Below are 18,218 nucleotides of genomic sequence, written 5' to 3' on the forward strand. Positions count from 1 at the left end.
AAGAATATTCTATGACTCATTTCTATGCTTGGCCCTGACTAGTGACATGCTAATTGAGTCAGGGCCTGAAAGACATTCCATTGTCCTTGTGTAAAGGTGTTAATTGCATAAGGGGACCAAGACTACATCACCTAAACTGTCAGACAGACTGACGCAACTATACATTGTCCATAGAGCCTACCTGACACCGCTGAGACTGCCCAAATTCCACCACACACCCAATCCGACCTGTCGTCTGTGTCAGTCCACGAGTGCCACGTTTTATCATCTCATATGGAGTTGTCCAAATACTCAGACCTACTGGACGCAGGTTGTCCGCCTTCTGCATGACAATATGGGATCCCCTGTGGCACTTGACCCTAAGTTGTGTATTTTGGGGCTGTTGCCTGACGTAGAGGTGGATAGATATCACACAATTTTCATATCTGAAACATTATTTTTAGCTCGTAAAGTAATTGCCCAGAGATGGATGCAGGTTTTGCCCCCCACTCTACAGATGTGGAAAAAGGCTGTTAATGACACTTTATCATTCAAGAAGCTGATCTACACACACAGGGGCTCCACACAAAAGTATTCCAAGGTTTGGGACAGATGGCTAGGGGACGGAGAAACGTGTGTCTGATTTGTGCCTTACCTAGAGACTGTTCTATAATAAATTGCTCCTTTGTCCTCGTGACCATGTAAATGTAGGACCCGTGGTATCTAAGTAACCAAAAACTGAGCATGTATCTTACCTTATGACACTGTATTGTTATTGTGAAATGTGTTCGACCTGTTTTGTAATATGTGCTTTAATTTAATAAAGTCGTTTTTTTTCCAAGTAAAAAAAAAAAGTGTTAATTGCATAGACTCCTAAGATATTCCAGTAACCATTGTGTAAGGCTGTAGAGGTGTTAATCCAGGTCTGGTCCCAGACCTCTAATTATGTATGCTAAATACTGTTTATGTGTGATAACACTGTCTAAAACCTATTGATGCTCAGAGGTGTGAATAGGTGTCAAGCTGCATGCGGAAACGGAACGTCTGCCTAGGGAACTCAGTGTGTGATGGGGTTTTGTTTGTTATGCTGTTAATGAAGGAATGTGCAGTGATTAGACATGATAATTATAGGCCGGCACCGACCTGTCTAGAATAGTTAGTAATTGGCCTTAGTGTGTGGGTGGGGAGTTGATTGTTCCTTTAATGCCTTGTACTGTATATAAGACTGAAAGAAACCATTAAAGTTGTTCATTTACATTTGGAACAAGTACAGAGCTGTGTCTCGTCTTGATTCTGGGCAAATAAAGTGGGATCGGGTCCTGTCGGTTGGAGTGTCGATAAGCTGTCTTGGATGTGATGGAAGGTCGTAAACGGTGGTGACCGTTACAGGGGGGGGAGGAGCGTGTAATGTACAGGGGGGGGAGGAGCGTGTAATGTACAGGGGGGGAGGAGCGTGTAATGTACAGGGGGGGAGGAGCGTGTAATGTACAGGGGGGGGAGGAGCGTGTAATGTACAGGGGGGGAGGAGCGTGTAATGTACAGGGGGGGAGGAGCGTGTAATGTACAGGGGGGGAGGAGCGTGTAATGTACAGGGGGGAGGAGCGTGTAATGTACAGGGGGGAGGAGCGTGTAATGTACAGGGGGGAGGAGCGTGTAATGTACTGGGGGGAGGAGCGTGTAATGTACAGGGGGGAGGAGTGTACAGAGTGAATTGTTGTCACAGAGGCATTCTGGGATTGATCTTCTCCCCTCCCCCAGGAAGCTCCGCCATGTATCGGAAGGATAAGAGTATCCAGATGAAGAGCAGCGCCTCGGCGCTCTACAACAATCTCAGCGTCTTACCGATCAGCGACAAGAGCCTCACCTACTTCACCGTCGTCCACGGCAACACCGTCAACATGGTGAGCGCCTCCGCCGACGGGCTCAACTTCTCCCACCGCCAGCTGCAGTCCAAAGAGGGGAGTGTGGCCCTAAGCTCCTCCCTCATCACACAGGTAGGTGGAGTCATTTCAGCTTACACAGAGTCCTGTGGAGTTTCACCTACCCACAGATGACTTGTACCTGTCCCTTTGTAGCATGCAGCAGTCTCTTGCAGCACAGACGGGTACCGTTTGGGAATCGGGGGACGGGTACCGTTTGGGAATCGGGGGACGGGTACCGTTTGGGAATCGAGGGACGGGTACCGTTTGGGAATCGGGGGACGGGTACCGTTTGGGAATTGGGGGACGGGTACCGTTTGGGAATCGGGGGACGGGTACCGTTTGGGAATCGGGGGACGGGTACCGTTTGGGAATCGGGGGACGAGTACCGTTTGGGAATAGGGGGACGGGTACCGTTTGGGAATAGGGGGACGGGTACCGTTTGGGAATAGGGGGACGGGTACCGTTTGGGAATAGGGGGACGGGTACCGTTTGGGAATAGGGGGACGGGTACCGGTTGGGGTTCGGGGGACGGGTACCGGTTGGGAATCGGGGGACGGGTACCGGTTGGGAATCGGGGGACGGGTACCGGTTGGGGAATCGGGGGACGGGTACCGGTTGGGAATCGGGGGACGGGTACCGGTTGGGGAATCGGGGGACGGGTACCGGTTGGGAATCTGGGACGGGTACCAGTTGGGAATCGGGGGATGGGTACCGGTTGGGAATCGGGGGGGAGAGGTATCGGTTGGGAATCGGGGGGACAGGTATCGGTTCAGGGACGGGTACCAGTTGGGAATCGGGGGATGGGTACCGGTTGGGAATCGGGGGGGACAGGTATCGGTTCGGGGACAGATACCAGTTGGGAATCGGGGGACGGGTACCGGTTGTGAATTGGGGGACGGATACCGGTTGGGAATTGGGGGACGGATACCGGTTGGGAATCGGGGGACGGGTACCGGTTGGAAATCGGGGGGGACGAGTACCGGTTGGGTATTCGGGGGACGGGTACCGGTTGGAAATCGGGGGGACAGGTATTGGTTCGGCGACGGGTACCGGTTGGGAATCGGGGGACGGGTACCAGTTGGGAATCGGGGGACGGATACCGGTTGGGAATCGGGGGAGGGGGACGAGTACCGGTTGGGATTCGGGGGACGGGTACCAGTTGGGAATCGGGGGGACAGGTATTGGTTCGGGGACGGGTACCGGTTGGGAATCGGGGGATGGGTACCGGTTGGGGAATCGGGGGACGGGTACCGGTTGGGGAATCGGGGGACGGGTACCGGTTGGGGAATCGGGGGACGGGTACCGGTTGGGGAATCGGGGGACGGGTACCGGTTGGGAATCGGGGGACGGGTACCGGTTGGGAATCGGGGGACGGGTACCGGTTGGGGTTCGGGAATAGAGACAGTGCCGCACACCCCTCTGTAACCTCTCTGTCTTCTCCTCCAGGCCTGCTGGTGTGTCCTGCCGTCCCGTGTTCTGCTGGTACTGACCTCCCAGAAGGGCATTCAGGTAAGTGGGTCACATGATCACCCCCCCCCCACCTCTGTATTGTATCTCACCCCTCCCCCTCCTCTCCCCTATAGATGTACGAGTCTGATGGATCCATCATGGTGTACTGGCACGCACTGGACGCTCTGGAAACTCCGCAGGGTCAGTAGAAGAAATGGATGACTGGTTTCACTGCCAGTGGGAGGGGCGGAGTCCAATTACTCCCTTCTGTCACCCTGAAGAGGGAGGGGCTAAGTGAAGTACCTCCCTCCTCAGTGGGGCAGATATATTGTATGTGGGATATACATGAGCTGGTTATCTTCTGATTGTGTTCTCTCTGTGCGCAGCTCAGGCGGTGTTTGCCCGCGGTATCGCTCCGGCTGGAGGACAGTACATCTGTGTCGGTGAGTTCACCTCTCTGTTCCTGGACAATATTTCTTCCACCAGACTCTCTGACCATCTCCTGGAGCAGGCCCATGGTCTCTGACCGTCTCCTGGAGCAGGCCCATGGTCTCTGACCATCTCCTGTAGCAAGCCCATGGTCTCTGACCATCTCCTGTAGCAGGCCCATGGTCTCTGACCATCTCCTGTAGCAGGCCCATGGTCTCTGACCATCTCCTGTAGCAAGCCCATGGTCTCTGACCATCTCCTGTAACAGACCCATGGTCTCTGACATCTTCTGTAGCACGCCCATGGTCTCTGACTATCTCCTGTAGCAAGCCCATGGTCTCTGACCATCTCCTGTAACAGACCCATGGTCTCTGACATCTTCTGTAGCACGCCCATGGTCTCTGACTATCTCCTGTAGCAAGCCCATGGTCTCTGACCATCTCCTGGAGCAGGCCCATGGTCTCTGACCATCTCCTGGAGCAGGCCCATGGTCTCTGACCATCTCCTGTAACAAGCCCATGGTCTCTGACCATCTCCTGTAGCAAGCCCATGGTCTCTGACCGTCTCCTGGAGCAAGCCCATGGTCTCTGACCATCTCCTGGAGCAAGCCCATGGTCTCTGACCATCTCCTGGAGCAAGCCCATGGTCTCTGACCATCTCCTGTAGCAAGCCCGTGGTCTCTGACCATCTCCTAGGGCAGGCCCATAGCAGTGATATTAATGGTACTTTTCCTGTGCAGGAACCTCCTCCGGTCTGGTCCTGGTCTTTGACGTTCCATCCAAAGGCACCAACATCACGCTGGCGGAAGTCCTGGCTGAGCACAGAGACTCCATCACGGACATCGCCAGTGAGACGTGTGGGGGAGGGCAGGTAAGAGGCCGTAGTCCCGTACAGATCCTCACCAGTCACATCCTATGTACTTATCCCGGCCTGTGTTACAGGACAGAGCGGCCGACCTGGTGACAGCCGACGACTCCGGCCTGCTGTGTGTCTGGAAGAGCGGAGAGGACTTCCGATTGGTCAGCAAGATCTCTGCGTACGGGTGAGGAGTGGCCATACACTGCGAGACCTGACAGACAGGGGAGGGCCACATGGGGCCCAACAAAGGGGGAACCCCCCCCCCCCCCCTCTATCATATACTTCATATTCCACCCTGTCCTGCAGGGTGACGTGTTCCTCAGTGACGATCTCTGTCCTGTCCTGCAGGGTGACGTGTTCCTCAGTGACGATCTCTGTCCTGTCCTGCAGGGTGACGTGTTCCTCAGTGACGATCTCTGTCCTGTCCTGCAGGGTGACGTGTTCCTCAGTGAAGCTGTGGGATGGAGTCATTGCAGCCGCCTATGGAACGGGTCAGATTCGGGTGTATGATGCCGCAACCGGCACTGTATGTGCAGAGCTGGATGCCCACGCCCGATGGATCTACACTTTGGATGTGGCACCTGAGACTGGCAGAGTATGACTCTCCTCACCTCTTCTTCCTCTCCTCTCTTGTCCCTCGTCTCCTTTCTCTCCACATCTATCACCACACTCTTCTCATTCTGTCCATCTTCCACTCTCTCCTCCTTTTTCCTCATCACCTCTTCCTCTGTTCTCTTCTCCTCCCCCTCTGTTCCTCTTTTTTATCTTGTCCCTTTTCTCCCTTTTCCCTTCCTCTTCCCCCCCCCTTTTTCTCTCCCTCTTTTTCCCTCTGTAACGGAACGTCCCACACTCCGCTTGAGTGCTTCCGTCATATACCGCTTCCTATCAGTCTGAATATAGATATCAGATATTCCAGCTGCTCACAAGCACACAACGAGACGAGACTTGTCTGTCTGCTGAACATGGAGTGTTTAATAGAACCAGGAATACAACCTTATATACAGTTAGAGGAGGTAACCAGAACATAAATTAACATGAGCTAATTAACTAATCATTTATCCAGACGAGGTGACTCCGAGATATGACCTGCCAGGGTAGACATCCCGCCTCCTCTCACCTGCTATACAATACACATTACCATAACCGTAAACACAGGACATCTTCACACAATAGCAGGGTCAATTAACGGAGAGATGGCTGGAAGTGACGGCATTAGCATATAACATTATAAATGAGTCACTCTTACAATTAACCCGTTGAGTTCAGAATCAACAAACCGTAAATATGTTTACAGATATCCTGGGATATATTGTGGATAATAATTACATAGTCCAAGATATAATTTCTCAGTCATCCTATGCCCCTAGTGGACATAGGATGATTTTAGACATAAGATGGTTCGGAGATGTCCCGGGTGAGTCTGTCACATTTCTCCCCCATCAAAAGTCGACAAACAAGGTCCCAGACCTCCACCTGGTCTGGACATGCATTAGTCGGACAAAGTGAACTCACATAGTCTGTCTGCATGACCTCCAATCTTGGCTGCAAGGAGTAGGTGTGGGGCAGAGGTCAGTGACTCTCTGTTCGGCTGCCAGCACTTCAGCTGGGTGGTTTTTAACATTCCGGGGCTTGGTCTGCTGTTGGGCAGAGGGGCCGACCGCCCCAGCTTCCTGAAGCTGTAGAGACACTGTATGTGCTAGGCAGGGGCCAGCGGCGCTCTGCCCTTTTGCCAGCACTTCTGCTGGGGACTCCACATCATCCACTCCAGCTAACCGTTGGGGAAAGAGGCTGGATTCCTCCACACCCAAACTGTGAAGCTGCCATTGGGGAGGTGAGCTGGCTGCTTCCTTTTCCATTCCCTCATCTGGCTGCTGGGACGACATGTGTGTGGTACTGTCTCCCAGATGCACGGATCTTTGCTGGGGAGGAAAGACCACGTTCTCCACCCTGGCCAACTGTTGGGGAGGGGCGATGGACACCTCCTCTCCCTTCTCCCCCTGTATCTGCTGCTGGAAAGTGATCGCAACCTTCTCACCCTGAGCCTCCGGAACTGCCGCAAGGGTTGGGCAGAGGTCTTGAACCCTCTGTCCGGTGACCAGCACTTTAGCTGGGGAAGTTCCTTGCAACTCCACAGATACTGCCCTTGGTGCTGGGCAGAGCATAGTGTAGTGTGGCCCTGATACCAGCTCTTCTGCTGGAGGCTCCTCAGGTTGTTCTTCCTCAGCAGAAAAGTCTATCAAATCCCCTGTCTCTACAACTGGTGTCTGGGGGTAGAGGTTCACCAACTCCTGTCCGTGGAACCCAGAAGATGCTATCGGTGCTGGGCAGAGGTTAGCAGTACTCTGCCCTGCTGTCAGCACTTCATCTTTGGGGATGGCAATATCCAGATTTTCCACTGCCGATTCTCTGGCATACTGCTGGACAGGCACATTCCTCCATCCAAGATCATCCCATGCAGAAACAGGATCATCCCATGCAGAAATCATCAAGGTCAGTCAGCACTTGCTGCATCCGCCATAAGACCTCTGCGTCCATAGCTGCGGGGGCAGGTTGGCAAAGCACACTGTTACTCTGCCACATTGCCGATTCTTCAGCCAGGATTTCAGCGTTGTCCACTGGTATTTCCTGATAGTCCCAGACAAAGGGAGGCCAGCCCTGGCACTGAGCAGAGTCTAGCAGCCGTCTGTAGGCGATCTCCAGCTCCCATTCCCGAACGGCCAGAAACTCCAAATCTTCCAGTGCCCTTCCGAGACGTTTAGTAGCCCTTCTCTGAAATCCATGATTTCGTCCAACCGCCACTCCAAATCACTGCCAAAGTTAGAGTCCCCTGTCAGCTTCACATGCAACAGTCCCAGGCCGCCGTAGCTTAAGCCTTCCATTGGGCTGCCATCCGCTATCCAGGGACATGCTTGGGACACATGCCACCAAAGGGCTCTGTAGCTCTCATCCAGCTGCATCTCTGCCCAGCTCAGCCTGCTTAATTCAGCTGTCTGTTCCTTGTGCAGTTTTTCTCCCAACAACAGCACCCGCAATCCATACTGCGACCAGTACCTTTCCTGGATGGAGGGGAGAACTTTAGCCCGGTGTCTCTGCTCACGGGCTAGCGATTCCTTCCAGAGTTCACAGCGAATAGAATCAAACCATCCCAGCTGGACCTGCTCTGACACTGGTCCTCTATAATGTATCTACTTCTCTTGCAACCTCCTTCCGAATTCCTCTTTCATGGCGGCTGGTATCTGTACCTCTCCTCTCCTGCTATCCGAACCTTGGATCCAGGTGGAGGTTGGATGTCCCCGACTGCAGGAAGCATCCTGCTGCTAGCCACCAATGTAACGGAATGTCCCACACTCCGATTGAGTGCTTCCGTCATATACGGCTTCCTATCAGTCTGGATATAGATATCAGATATTTCAGCTGCCCTCAACACACAACGAGACGAGACTTGTTTGTGTGCTAAACATGGAGTGTTTAATAGAACCAAGAATACAACCTTATATACAGTTAGAGGAGGTAACCAGAACATAAATTAACATGAGCCAATTAACTAATCATTTACCCAGACAAGGTGACTCCGAGATATGACCTGTCAGGGTAGACGTCCCGGCTCCTCTCACCTGCTATACAATACACATTATCATAAGTGTAAACACGGGACATCTTCACACAATAACAGGGTCAATTAGCACAGAGAACAGGCAGATGGCTGGAGGGGATGGCATTAGCATCTAACATTATGAATGAGTCACTCTTCCAATTAACCCGTGGAGTTCAGAATCAACAAACCGTAAATATATTTACGGATATCCTGGAATATATTGTGGATAATAATTACATAGTCCAAGATATACTTCTCAGTCATCCTATGCCCCTAGTGGATGATTTTAGACATAAGAGCGTCCGAGTCTGTCACACCCTCCATTTTTTTCTTTTTTTTCCCTCCCTCCTTTTTTATTTTTATTTTCTCTCCCTCCTTTTTTTCCCCTCCCTCCTTTTTCCCTTGTTGTCCCCCTCCTTCTTTTATGTTATTTTTTTCCCCTCCATCCTTTTTTTTTCCCTTTTTTTTTTCCCTTTTTTTTTTCCTCCCCTCTTTTTCCCCTTTTTTTCCCCCTCCCTCTTTTCCATTTTTTCCCCCCTCTCCCCTCCCTTTTTTTTTCTCTCTCCCTCCTTTTTCCCCTCCTTCTTCTTCCTTCTTCGTTCTTCTTCTTTCTTGTTCGTTCTTCTTTCTTGTTCGTTCTTCTTTCTTCTTTTTCTCCCTCTTCCCTCTTTTTCTCCCTCCTCCCTCTCTTTCTCCCTCCTCCCTCTTCCCTCTTTTTCTCCCTCCTCCCTCTTCCCTCTTTTTCTCCCTCCTCCCTCTTCCCTCTTTTTCTCCCTCCTCCCTCTTCCTCTTTTTCTCCCTCCTCCCTCTTCCTCTTTTTCTCCCTTCTCCCTCCTCCCTCTTCCTCCTTTTCTCCCTCTCTTCCCTCTTTTTCTCCCTCTCCTCCCTCTTCCCTCTTTTTTTTCTCCCTCTTCCCTCTTTTTTTTTTCTCCCTATTCCTATTTTTTTTCCCTCCTCCCTCTTCCCCTTTTTTTTTCTCCCTCTTTTTCTCCCTCCTCCCTCTTCCCTTTTTTTTTTTCTCCCTCCTCCCTTTTCCCTCTTCCTCTTTTTTTCTTCCTCGTCCTTTTTTTTCCGCCCTCTCCCTCCTTTTTCCTCCCTCTTTCCCTGTCCCTCCTTCCTATTTTCCTCCATCCCCCCCTCCTCTCCTCTCTCTTTTCCTTCAACTTTTCTTCCCTCTTCCACCCCCACCCCCTAGCCCACCTTTTGCCCCCTTCTCTCCCTCCTATACAAATAGATCTGTGTGTCCCGACTCTCTCTCCTTTTCTCTCACCATGTCTGTGTGTCCCGACTCCTCTCCCTCCCTCCCTCCCTCTCCCCTCTCTTCCTTTCCCTCTCCCTCCTGTGTCTGTCCTCACCATGTCTGTGTGTCCCGACTCCTCTCTCTCTTCCTTTCCCTCTCTATCTTTCCTCTCCCTCCTGTGTCTGTCCTCACCATGTCTGTGTGTCATCAGCTTCTCTCCGGAGCCGAGGATTCCTTCGTCCAGATCTGGCAGTTGAATCGCTGTGCGGAGTCCGGCTCTATCGAGGTAAGGAGGGGGAGGGGGGGGGGTCTCTTCTACTTCTGAAGGGTCTATCGGTGGAAAAGTTTTACATTCGGTTCATTCTTTCTATTCCAGGTGGAGCATCGCCATTCGGAATGTGTGACGGACACTCAGATTTGTGGAGCGCGCTTCTGCGATCCTCAGGGGTCGTCCTTCGCCGTGACGGGATACGATCTGAGCGAGATCATTCGCTATGTGCAGATATAGGACGTCTTGTAGCATTAGGTGTACACTGATGGGTGGAGCTATGACCGAAGACTCCGCCTACACTCCCCGCTCTTCCCTGTGCATATAGAAGTTCTACCTGTACACCTTTTCATCCATCAAAAACATCTGGCAATGCAGCGTCCGTTGTGTGGTTGGAGGGTCTGATAAAGGGACTGACGACACCCCCGAGGACCGGCCGTAGGAAACGAGGGATGAAGATTGGACACAATGTTGACCCCTTTTCTCCTGTGCAGCCCTGTAGGAGGAACCACAACTGTTCAGACAGTCTTCTGACTCGCACCGCACAGCCAATGAGGTCCCTTCCCCTTGGAACGGTGGGGATTATGTGTTTTTATTGGTCAGTGAGCAGGCTGGAGACAAAGCAGTGACACTGGGGAGCTCCACAGCTGACCCAGGCCTGGTCTGCACAGTGTGACAAATCTGAGTGAATCATAAAACTGGCTGAACAGAGTAAGAATTTGTTTGGTGGTTTAGCATTCTGTTTGTTCGGTATCCCCCCCCGCGCGCTCCGGGGTCCCTCTGGTGCTGGTCACATGATGAGATTCTGGTCATGTGTTCTCATCTGAAGGTACCAACATCAACAACTACTCTTCCTAAACACTTCCTGTATCCTTCAGCTGAGATCACATGACGTCTCTGCTGGGGTTTTGTCATGTGACTGGCACCAGGCGGGGGCAGTATGAATTAAAGCCCCTCCTATATTATCAGTGTAAAGGAATAATGGGGTATTGGTCTGCTTTAACCCAAACTGCAGGTGACACGTAGACGGAAATCAGATACTCTTGGGTTATGCTGCCACCTTCAGAAGGATTTATAAAGGTGCTGCCAACATCCGCTGGGTGACGTAGCGCACACATGTGCTCTGTGATCTCTATAGAGAAAGTATTATCCCACTACTACTCCTGCCCTGGGCTGGTGAAGGTGGTCAGGGAACAGCCCAGTATTATCCCTCTCTCTTTTCTTTCCTCCTCTCCTCCCTCTTATTTTTTTCCCCTCCTCTCTCCTCCCCCCCCTTCCTCTCCCTCCCTCCCTCTTTTCCCTTCCCTCCTCTCCTCCCTCTTTTCCCTCTTTGACTCCCCCCCCTCCCTCCCTCTTTTCCTTCCCTCCTTTCCTTCCCTCCTCTCATCCCTCTTTGACTTTCTCCCTCTTACCCCTGCCTCTTTTTTTTCCCCTCCTCTCCTTTTCCCCCCCTCCTGTCCTCCCCCCTCCTCTCCCTCTCTCTCCCTCTCTCTCCCCCCCTCTTTTCCTCCCTCTTTGCCTCCTCCCCTCCCTCCCTTTTTTTTCCTCCCTCTTTCCCCTCCCTCTTTTCCTTCTCTCCTCCCTCTTTCCCCTCCCTCCTTTCCTCCCTCTTTTCCTTCTCTCCTCCCTCTTTTGCTTCCTTCCTCTCCTCCCTCTTTTCCTTCCCTCCTCTCCTCCCTCTTTTCCTTCCCTCCTCTCCTCCCTCTTTTCCTTCCCTCCTCTCCTCCCTCTTTTCCTTCCCTCCTCTCCTCCCTCTTTTCCTTCCCTCCTCTCCTCCCTCTTTTCCTTCCCTCCTCTCCTTCCTCTCTCTTCCCCCCTTCCTCTTTCTCCCCCCCCAAGTCAGTTTAGTCTTTGGACAGGCTGATTTGGCTGATACCGTAAGCCAGGTTTTGCCCCTAACGTGGTCGCTTAGGAATCTAACTCTGGAGTTGAAAGTCCTTCCATTGTCTATAAGATATTCATTACGGATGCCGACTTTCTGGGAGGAGTCCTGGAAACCTTGGTGGTGCCGGAGACTTGGACTTTCTATGAATCTCGTCTCCAGATCTTCCTTCTGAAGCTTCAGGCGTCTTAGTTGTTCCTAAAACCACAACCTTTTCGACTGGAAGGTCAATTGATTCGAATGCAGTTGGGCACCCCCACAGCCGCATTCCTCTGGGAGGGGGGACCAGAAGACTCCCCATGAAAGATTGAATCTTGGGCAGAACTTCATGTCCCAGCGTTGTCCACCCTGGACTTTAGACACAGAGGCTCCACCAAATCATGGATTCCAAGGAAGGGCTTGGCGGTCTGTTTTCTGCAAGCATACTGTTACCCAGGAACGGCAGAGTTTGTCGGGTTCTAGGCACAGATATTTCACCCCAGGAAATTCTGGATCAGTAGCTGGCCTGAGTACCATCAAGGCAGCACCTCGACTTCTGGTCACACGTTCTCCAAGTTCTACCAAGAGGATGTTCAAGCCTCGCTTGATGCTTTGGATGTGAGGTCCTCCAGGAGCCTTTTCTTTTTGTTTTACCAGTGTCCAAATCCTCCTGTAGATGGCAGTATAACCCTACAGTCATTGGATCCTTGTGTCCCTCATGAGCTGCAAGAAAAAGTACAAAAATCCCATTTTATTTGTATAGACCAGTGGTCTCCAAACTACAACACGGGGCCAAATTTGAACCAGCGCTTGCCTTTATCCAGCCCTTGGGGCACCATTCCATCCACTGACACCAATGATGGGACACTATTCCTCCCACTGACACCAATGATGAGACACTATTCCTCCCACTGACACCAATGATGGGACACTATTCCTCCCACTGACACCAATGATGGGGTACTATTCCCCCCACTGACACCAATGATGGGGTACTATTCCCCCCACTGACACCAATGATGGGACACTATTCCTCCCACTGACACCAATGATGGGACACTATTCCTCCCACTGACACCAATGATGGGACACTATTCCTCCCACTGACACCAATGATGAGACACTATTCCTCCCACTGACACCAATGATGGGGTACTATTCCCCCCACTGACACCAATGATGGGACACTATTCCTCCCACTGACACCAATGATGGGACACTATTCCTCACACTGACACCAATGATGGGCCACTATTCTTTCCACTGATACCAATGATGGGACACTATTCCTCCCACTGACACCAATGATGGGACACTATTCCTCCCACTGATACCAATGGTGGGACACTATTGCTCCCACTGACACTAAGAATTGGGCATTGTTTACTCTCACTGGCCTTAGTCCGGCCCCCTAAAGTCTGAAGGACAGTAAAGTGGCCCTTTGTTCAGAAGGTTTGGAGACCCACGGTATATACCGTACTGTATATAAGGGGACACTTCCTATTCTGTGTATATACTATAAATGGGGCAAACAGCATTTATATGTGTCAGTAATGGGGACTTTGTTGCTTTTGCAGTTTATATCATATATATATATATATATATATATATATTTATGTGGGGTCAGGACAGTATTTATGTCAAAGAGTCCTTTACTATGTATGTATATTTATGTCACTGATGTTGTATGATTGCAAAGTAAAATAACTATTTGTAGCTGTGAATGGAGAATTATTATGTTCATTAAGCCCCTCCCCTCTAGGCGATGTTGGGAACGCCTTGTAACGGTCACCACCGTTTACGACCTTCCATCCCATCCAAGACAGCTTATCGACACTCTACAATCAGGCAAACGAACACGACCCATAAGAATTCCCCCCAGAAACGAGACACACAGCTCTGTGCTTCTGGTTTCAAATGTAATGACAACTTTAATGGTTTCTTTCAGTCTTATATACAGTACAAGGCATTAAAGGAACAATCAACTCCCCACCCACACATCACACCGTGGGGGGCTTCAATCACATTCTTTGAGCTAATTACTAAACATTCTAGACAGGTCGGCGCCGGCCTATAATTATCATGATTTAATCACTGCACATTCCTTCATTAACAGCATAACAAACAAAACACCATCACACACAATGATCTCTTCAATCCACATCCCTAGACAGACGTTCTGTCTCCGCATACAGCTTGACCGAAAGGTATTCACACCTCTGAGCATCAATAGGCTTAAAGCAGTGTTATCACACAATGAAAGGTCTTCCAGAAGCCTGACTCAATTAGCATGTCACTAGCCAGGGCTAGTCATAGAAATTAGTCACTATTGATTGGTTGGGTCACAATTAACCAACATCTTGCAGTATCTCAAAATCCTGCAATATGAACTATCAGTGATGTCCCCTGTCCTGTAATTTAGGACATCATTTCTCAGTCACCCTATGGCCCTATCGGACATAAGGTGACCCTAGACATAAGACTCCTTGGTGACGCCGGTACAGGAGTACCCCTCATCCTTACAAAGTCTCTGGGTGTCCCGGGTCATTCCGTTACACCCCTCATAATGGGCACAGCGGGTGTACAGACCCGGGGACTCTGCACATTAGAATGACCTATGACCCAGGTATGAAAGGTAAAAGAATGACCCCAGGTATACAAGGGAAGATAATAACCTATGACTCCGGGTATAAAAGGTACGGGAATGACTCCTGACCCAGGTATAAAAAGGAACAGAATAACCTATGACCCCAGAGTATAAAAGGGAAGAGGATGACCTATGCCCCTAGGTATAAAAGGGAAGAGAATGACCTATGACCCTAGGTATAAAAGGGAAGAGAATGACCTATGACCCTAAGTATAAAAGGGAAGAGAATGACCTATGACCCTAGGTATAAAGGGGAAGAGAATGACCCAGGTATAGAAGAGAATTACCTATGACCCAGAGTATAAAAGGGAAGAGAATGACCTATGACCCCATGTATAAAAGGGAAGAGGATGATCTATGACCCTAGGTATAAAAGGGAAGAGGATGACTTATGACCCCAGGTATAAAAGGGAAGAGGATGATCTATGACCCCAGGTATAAAAGGGAAGAGAATGACTCCTGGCCCCAGGTATAAAAGGTACGAGAATGACTCCTGACCCCAGGTATAAAAAGGAAGAGAATAACCTATGACCCCAGAGTATAAAAGGGAAGAGAATGACCTATGACCCTAGGTATAAAAGGGAAGAGAATGACCTATGACCCTAGGTATAAAATGGAAGAGAATGACCTATGACCCTAAGTATAAAAGGGAAGAGAATGACCTATGACCCTAGGTATAAAGGGGAAGAGAATGACCCTAGGTATACAAGGGAAGATAATCACCCAGGTATAGAAGAGAATTACCTTTGACCCAGAGTATAAAAGGGAAGAGAATGACCTATGACCCCAGGTATAAAAGGGAAGAGGATGATCTATGACCCTGGGTATAAAAAGGAAGAGAATAACCTATGACCCCAGAGTATAAAAGGGAAGAGAATGACCTATGACCCTAGGTATAAAAGGGAAGAGAATGACCTATGACCCTAGGTATAAAAGGTAAGAGAAAGACCTATGACCCTAGGTATAAAAGGGAAGAGAATGACCTATGATCCTAGGTATGAAAGGGAAGAAAATGACCTATGACCCCAGGTATAAAGGGGAAGAGAATGACCCTAGGTATAAAAGGGAAGATAATCACCCAGGTATAGAAGAGAATTACCTATGACCCAGAGTATAAAAGGGAAGAGAATGACCTATGACCCCAGGTATAAAAGGGAAGAGGATGACTTATGACCCCAGGTATAAAAGGGAAGAGAATGACCTATGACCCCAGGTATAAAAGGGAGGAGGATGACCCAGTGTATAAAAGGGAAGAGAATGACCTATGACCCCAGGTATAAAAGGGAAGAGAATGACCTATGACCCTAGGTATAAAAGGGGGAAGTGTTCCTCATCTTCCGGGACCCCCTATTTCGGGGTTTTCTTAAATTTTAAATTTGTTTTTTAAATTTTCAAATTTCAAATCTTTATTTATAAAATAATGTTGTCATTATTTATTTTTTACTTATATTTTGGTTTTTATGGCCTGTGATATCTAGCTGGGATACACCTACATCCGGTATACACAGTCAGCAGGGGAGTTTAGTGTATACTTTCAGTTGCATAGTGGACTATAATCATGTTGTAAACCCACCCCCCTACAGATGATACTGGATGCATATATTAGAAATATTACCAGCAGGTAGTCCAGATTAATATTTATGTGAATAAGTGTCTTTGTTGTATAAATGACGAACTTATTATTTTTTGAGTCCACGGACCAAATTTTTATTAAATGTTATCAATATTGTAACACAATTTATGCTTGGGATACTGGATTAAGACATATGTTCTTTAAGTAATGTGTCACAATGTGATTTTTTAGGAATATGATATAATGTGATTCCTTTTAATTACCGTACCGTGATTATGGTGCCGTAATCCATTTCCGGGACTCGGCTTTTGCCATGGTCAGTTCCGGGTTCCGTTCGCTGGTCCCATGATGCTTACGTCCCGCTACGTGTGGGCGTTGAGACTAGTGCTGGCGTACCATTGGACTGTCTGGGATTGGAGCGCAATAGCGTTCGGACAGTGCGTACCTGAACACGGCGCATGCGCGCCGGACCCGGAACGAGGCTTGGCTCAATTAATTGTTTGTCGTCCATAAGAGGGGATGGCTCAGCGTGCCGCTCGTGCCCCGAGACGAAGTGACTCTATCACGAAACGCGTCGGGTGGAGCGAGCGACGTGCTGACGTCATCCCCTCTCATCGTATCTCTACACGAGTGGTCTATTTGCCTGTCAGCGTCCGGCCGGCGCTGCATGGCTGAATGCCTTTTATTGTCATCACAAATGTGAGTTTTTTACTTTTTGTATCTGTACCAATAAAGTATCCCTGGATTTATGCTATGGAAGCAATTCTCTCTTTTCTATGATCGGTACCATTGAGTGCATATGGTGGAGTTCCTCTGTATCTGGAAGTTACTAATACACAGGTCCATCGAGTGTACATGTGGAGGTCTGAGGTGTCTGGAAGTTTCTAATAAACAGGTCCTCTGTTTGGATTTACACGCTGGGCTTGGTCCATTGGGACCTAAAAATCTGGTAAGCAGATTTTTTAACGGTGGTGGATTCACATAAGGCTCCCTGGGATCACGAGCAATCACTAATTGGAATGTGCATGGGTGTTCAACTCTGACACTTCTATGGACTATTTTTCACTTCTTTTGGATATATATATTTTTGTACACCTTTGCAAATATAAACTTTGGTTCAGATTTTTTCTTTTTTTCTAGTATTGATTTATTTTATTTAACACTACTTCTCCAGCATCGGCTAGAGAAGCTACTGATTTACATATAAGCGCTTTTTACGTATTGGGTTTCCAGGGAGTTGGAGCCCGGTGCATGATTGCACAGTAATGCTTATTCACGTGTTTTTGTGTACTTTTACTTAATTCATTTTGGGTAACACTATATAAATTGGGCTTTATGCCCCTCTCAGTCTTTCTTCCTTGAAAGGAATACTGTTATTTGGTTTAGCACAGTTATATATCTTTTCTATGTCTTTTTTATGTTTTGTTTAACCCCCTTGGCGGTAAACCCGAGCGTGACTCGGGGTTGGTTTTTTATGCTAGGATCGGTAACCCCGAGTCACGCTCGGGGTGGATGTGCAGCGGCGCGGCTTACCTTCTCGCTGGATCCACAGGCAAGTTACTCACCTTGTCCCTGGATCCAGCGATGCCACCGCGCTGTGTGAGCGAGCGGGACCTCCTCGCTCGATTCACAGTCTCCGTGTGCCGCCGATCTCCGTTCCCTGCGACGTTACGACGCACGGGAGCGGAGAACGGCGCCAAATTCAAAAAAGTAAACAAACACATTACATACAGTATACTGTAATCTTATAGATTACAGTACTGTATGTAAAAAACACACCCCCTTGTCCCTAGTGGTCTGCCCAGTGTCCTACATGTCATTTTATATAATAAAAACTGTTCTTTCTGCCTGAAAACTGTAGATTGTCCAAAAGTGTCCCTTTATGTCAAAAATGGTTTTAGATCAGCTAGAAAACAGCGATAATAAATTATAATCACTTGCAGAATTGAGCGATAGCGATTTGTGGGGAAATTCGTCATAAAAAAAAAAAAATAATGACAGCGACAATTCTGCAACTGAGCAAATTTCAGTGATTTTGATTTGATTACATTATTGAATAATTGTTATTATAATTATATTATTACTTGCTATAATTATTTATAATTATTTATTATATTATAATTTAAAATTTTGTTTTTAAAAAAATGTCATACCCGGGATGCCTACAAGACTCTTGTTTGGTCAGATTTAAGTGAGTTATTTCTAAAAATTACAGGCCTACAGTATAAAACGCCAAATTTCCTTGCAAAATAAATGTACCGCTTTCAGCATGTTTTTTCTGACAGAATCATACCGCCAGGGAGGTTAACATAATAATTGCCGCTTGTTAATCAAGTTTATTAATTCCACATAGCGCAGTTGCTTCCCCCCCTTTTTTCATTTTGGATCATACGTCTC

The 18,218-nt window shown here is 48.8% G+C and overlaps 1 protein-coding gene across 1 annotated transcript; it reads left to right on the forward strand.

Annotated features, from left to right (window-relative positions):
• Nucleotides 1–1,742: 1,742 nt before the first annotated feature.
• On the forward strand, nt 1,743–10,452 carry WDR54 (WD repeat domain 54). The gene is made up of 9 exons (XM_040334545.1): nt 1,743–1,973; nt 3,348–3,410; nt 3,485–3,551; nt 3,737–3,793; nt 4,519–4,649; nt 4,721–4,821; nt 5,070–5,232; nt 9,684–9,758; nt 9,849–10,452. Exons 1-9 carry the CDS (start codon nt 1,749–1,751, stop codon nt 9,978–9,980), a joined length of 1,014 nt encoding a protein of 337 aa, XP_040190479.1. The 5' UTR covers nt 1,743–1,748; the 3' UTR covers nt 9,981–10,452.
• The last annotated feature ends 7,766 nt before the right edge of the window (nt 10,453–18,218 follow it).

Source organism: Rana temporaria, unplaced genomic scaffold (genome assembly GCF_905171775.1).
Source record: "Rana temporaria unplaced genomic scaffold, aRanTem1.1, whole genome shotgun sequence".
Lineage (NCBI taxonomy): Eukaryota > Metazoa > Chordata > Amphibia > Anura > Ranidae > Rana > Rana temporaria.

Excerpts from the sequence above, each read along its gene's own strand:
- WDR54 (XM_040334545.1), top strand. The coding sequence starts at position 1,749 with ATGTATCGGAAGGATAAGAGTATCCAGATGAAGAGCAGCGCCTCGGCG. Across the intron at positions 3,794-4,518 it reads AGGACAGTACATCTGTGTCG|GAACCTCCTCCGGTCTGGTC; the intron begins GTGAGTTCACCT and ends TTTCCTGTGCAG. Across the intron at positions 5,233-9,683 it reads TGGCACCTGAGACTGGCAGA|CTTCTCTCCGGAGCCGAGGA; the intron begins GTATGACTCTCC and ends GTGTGTCATCAG.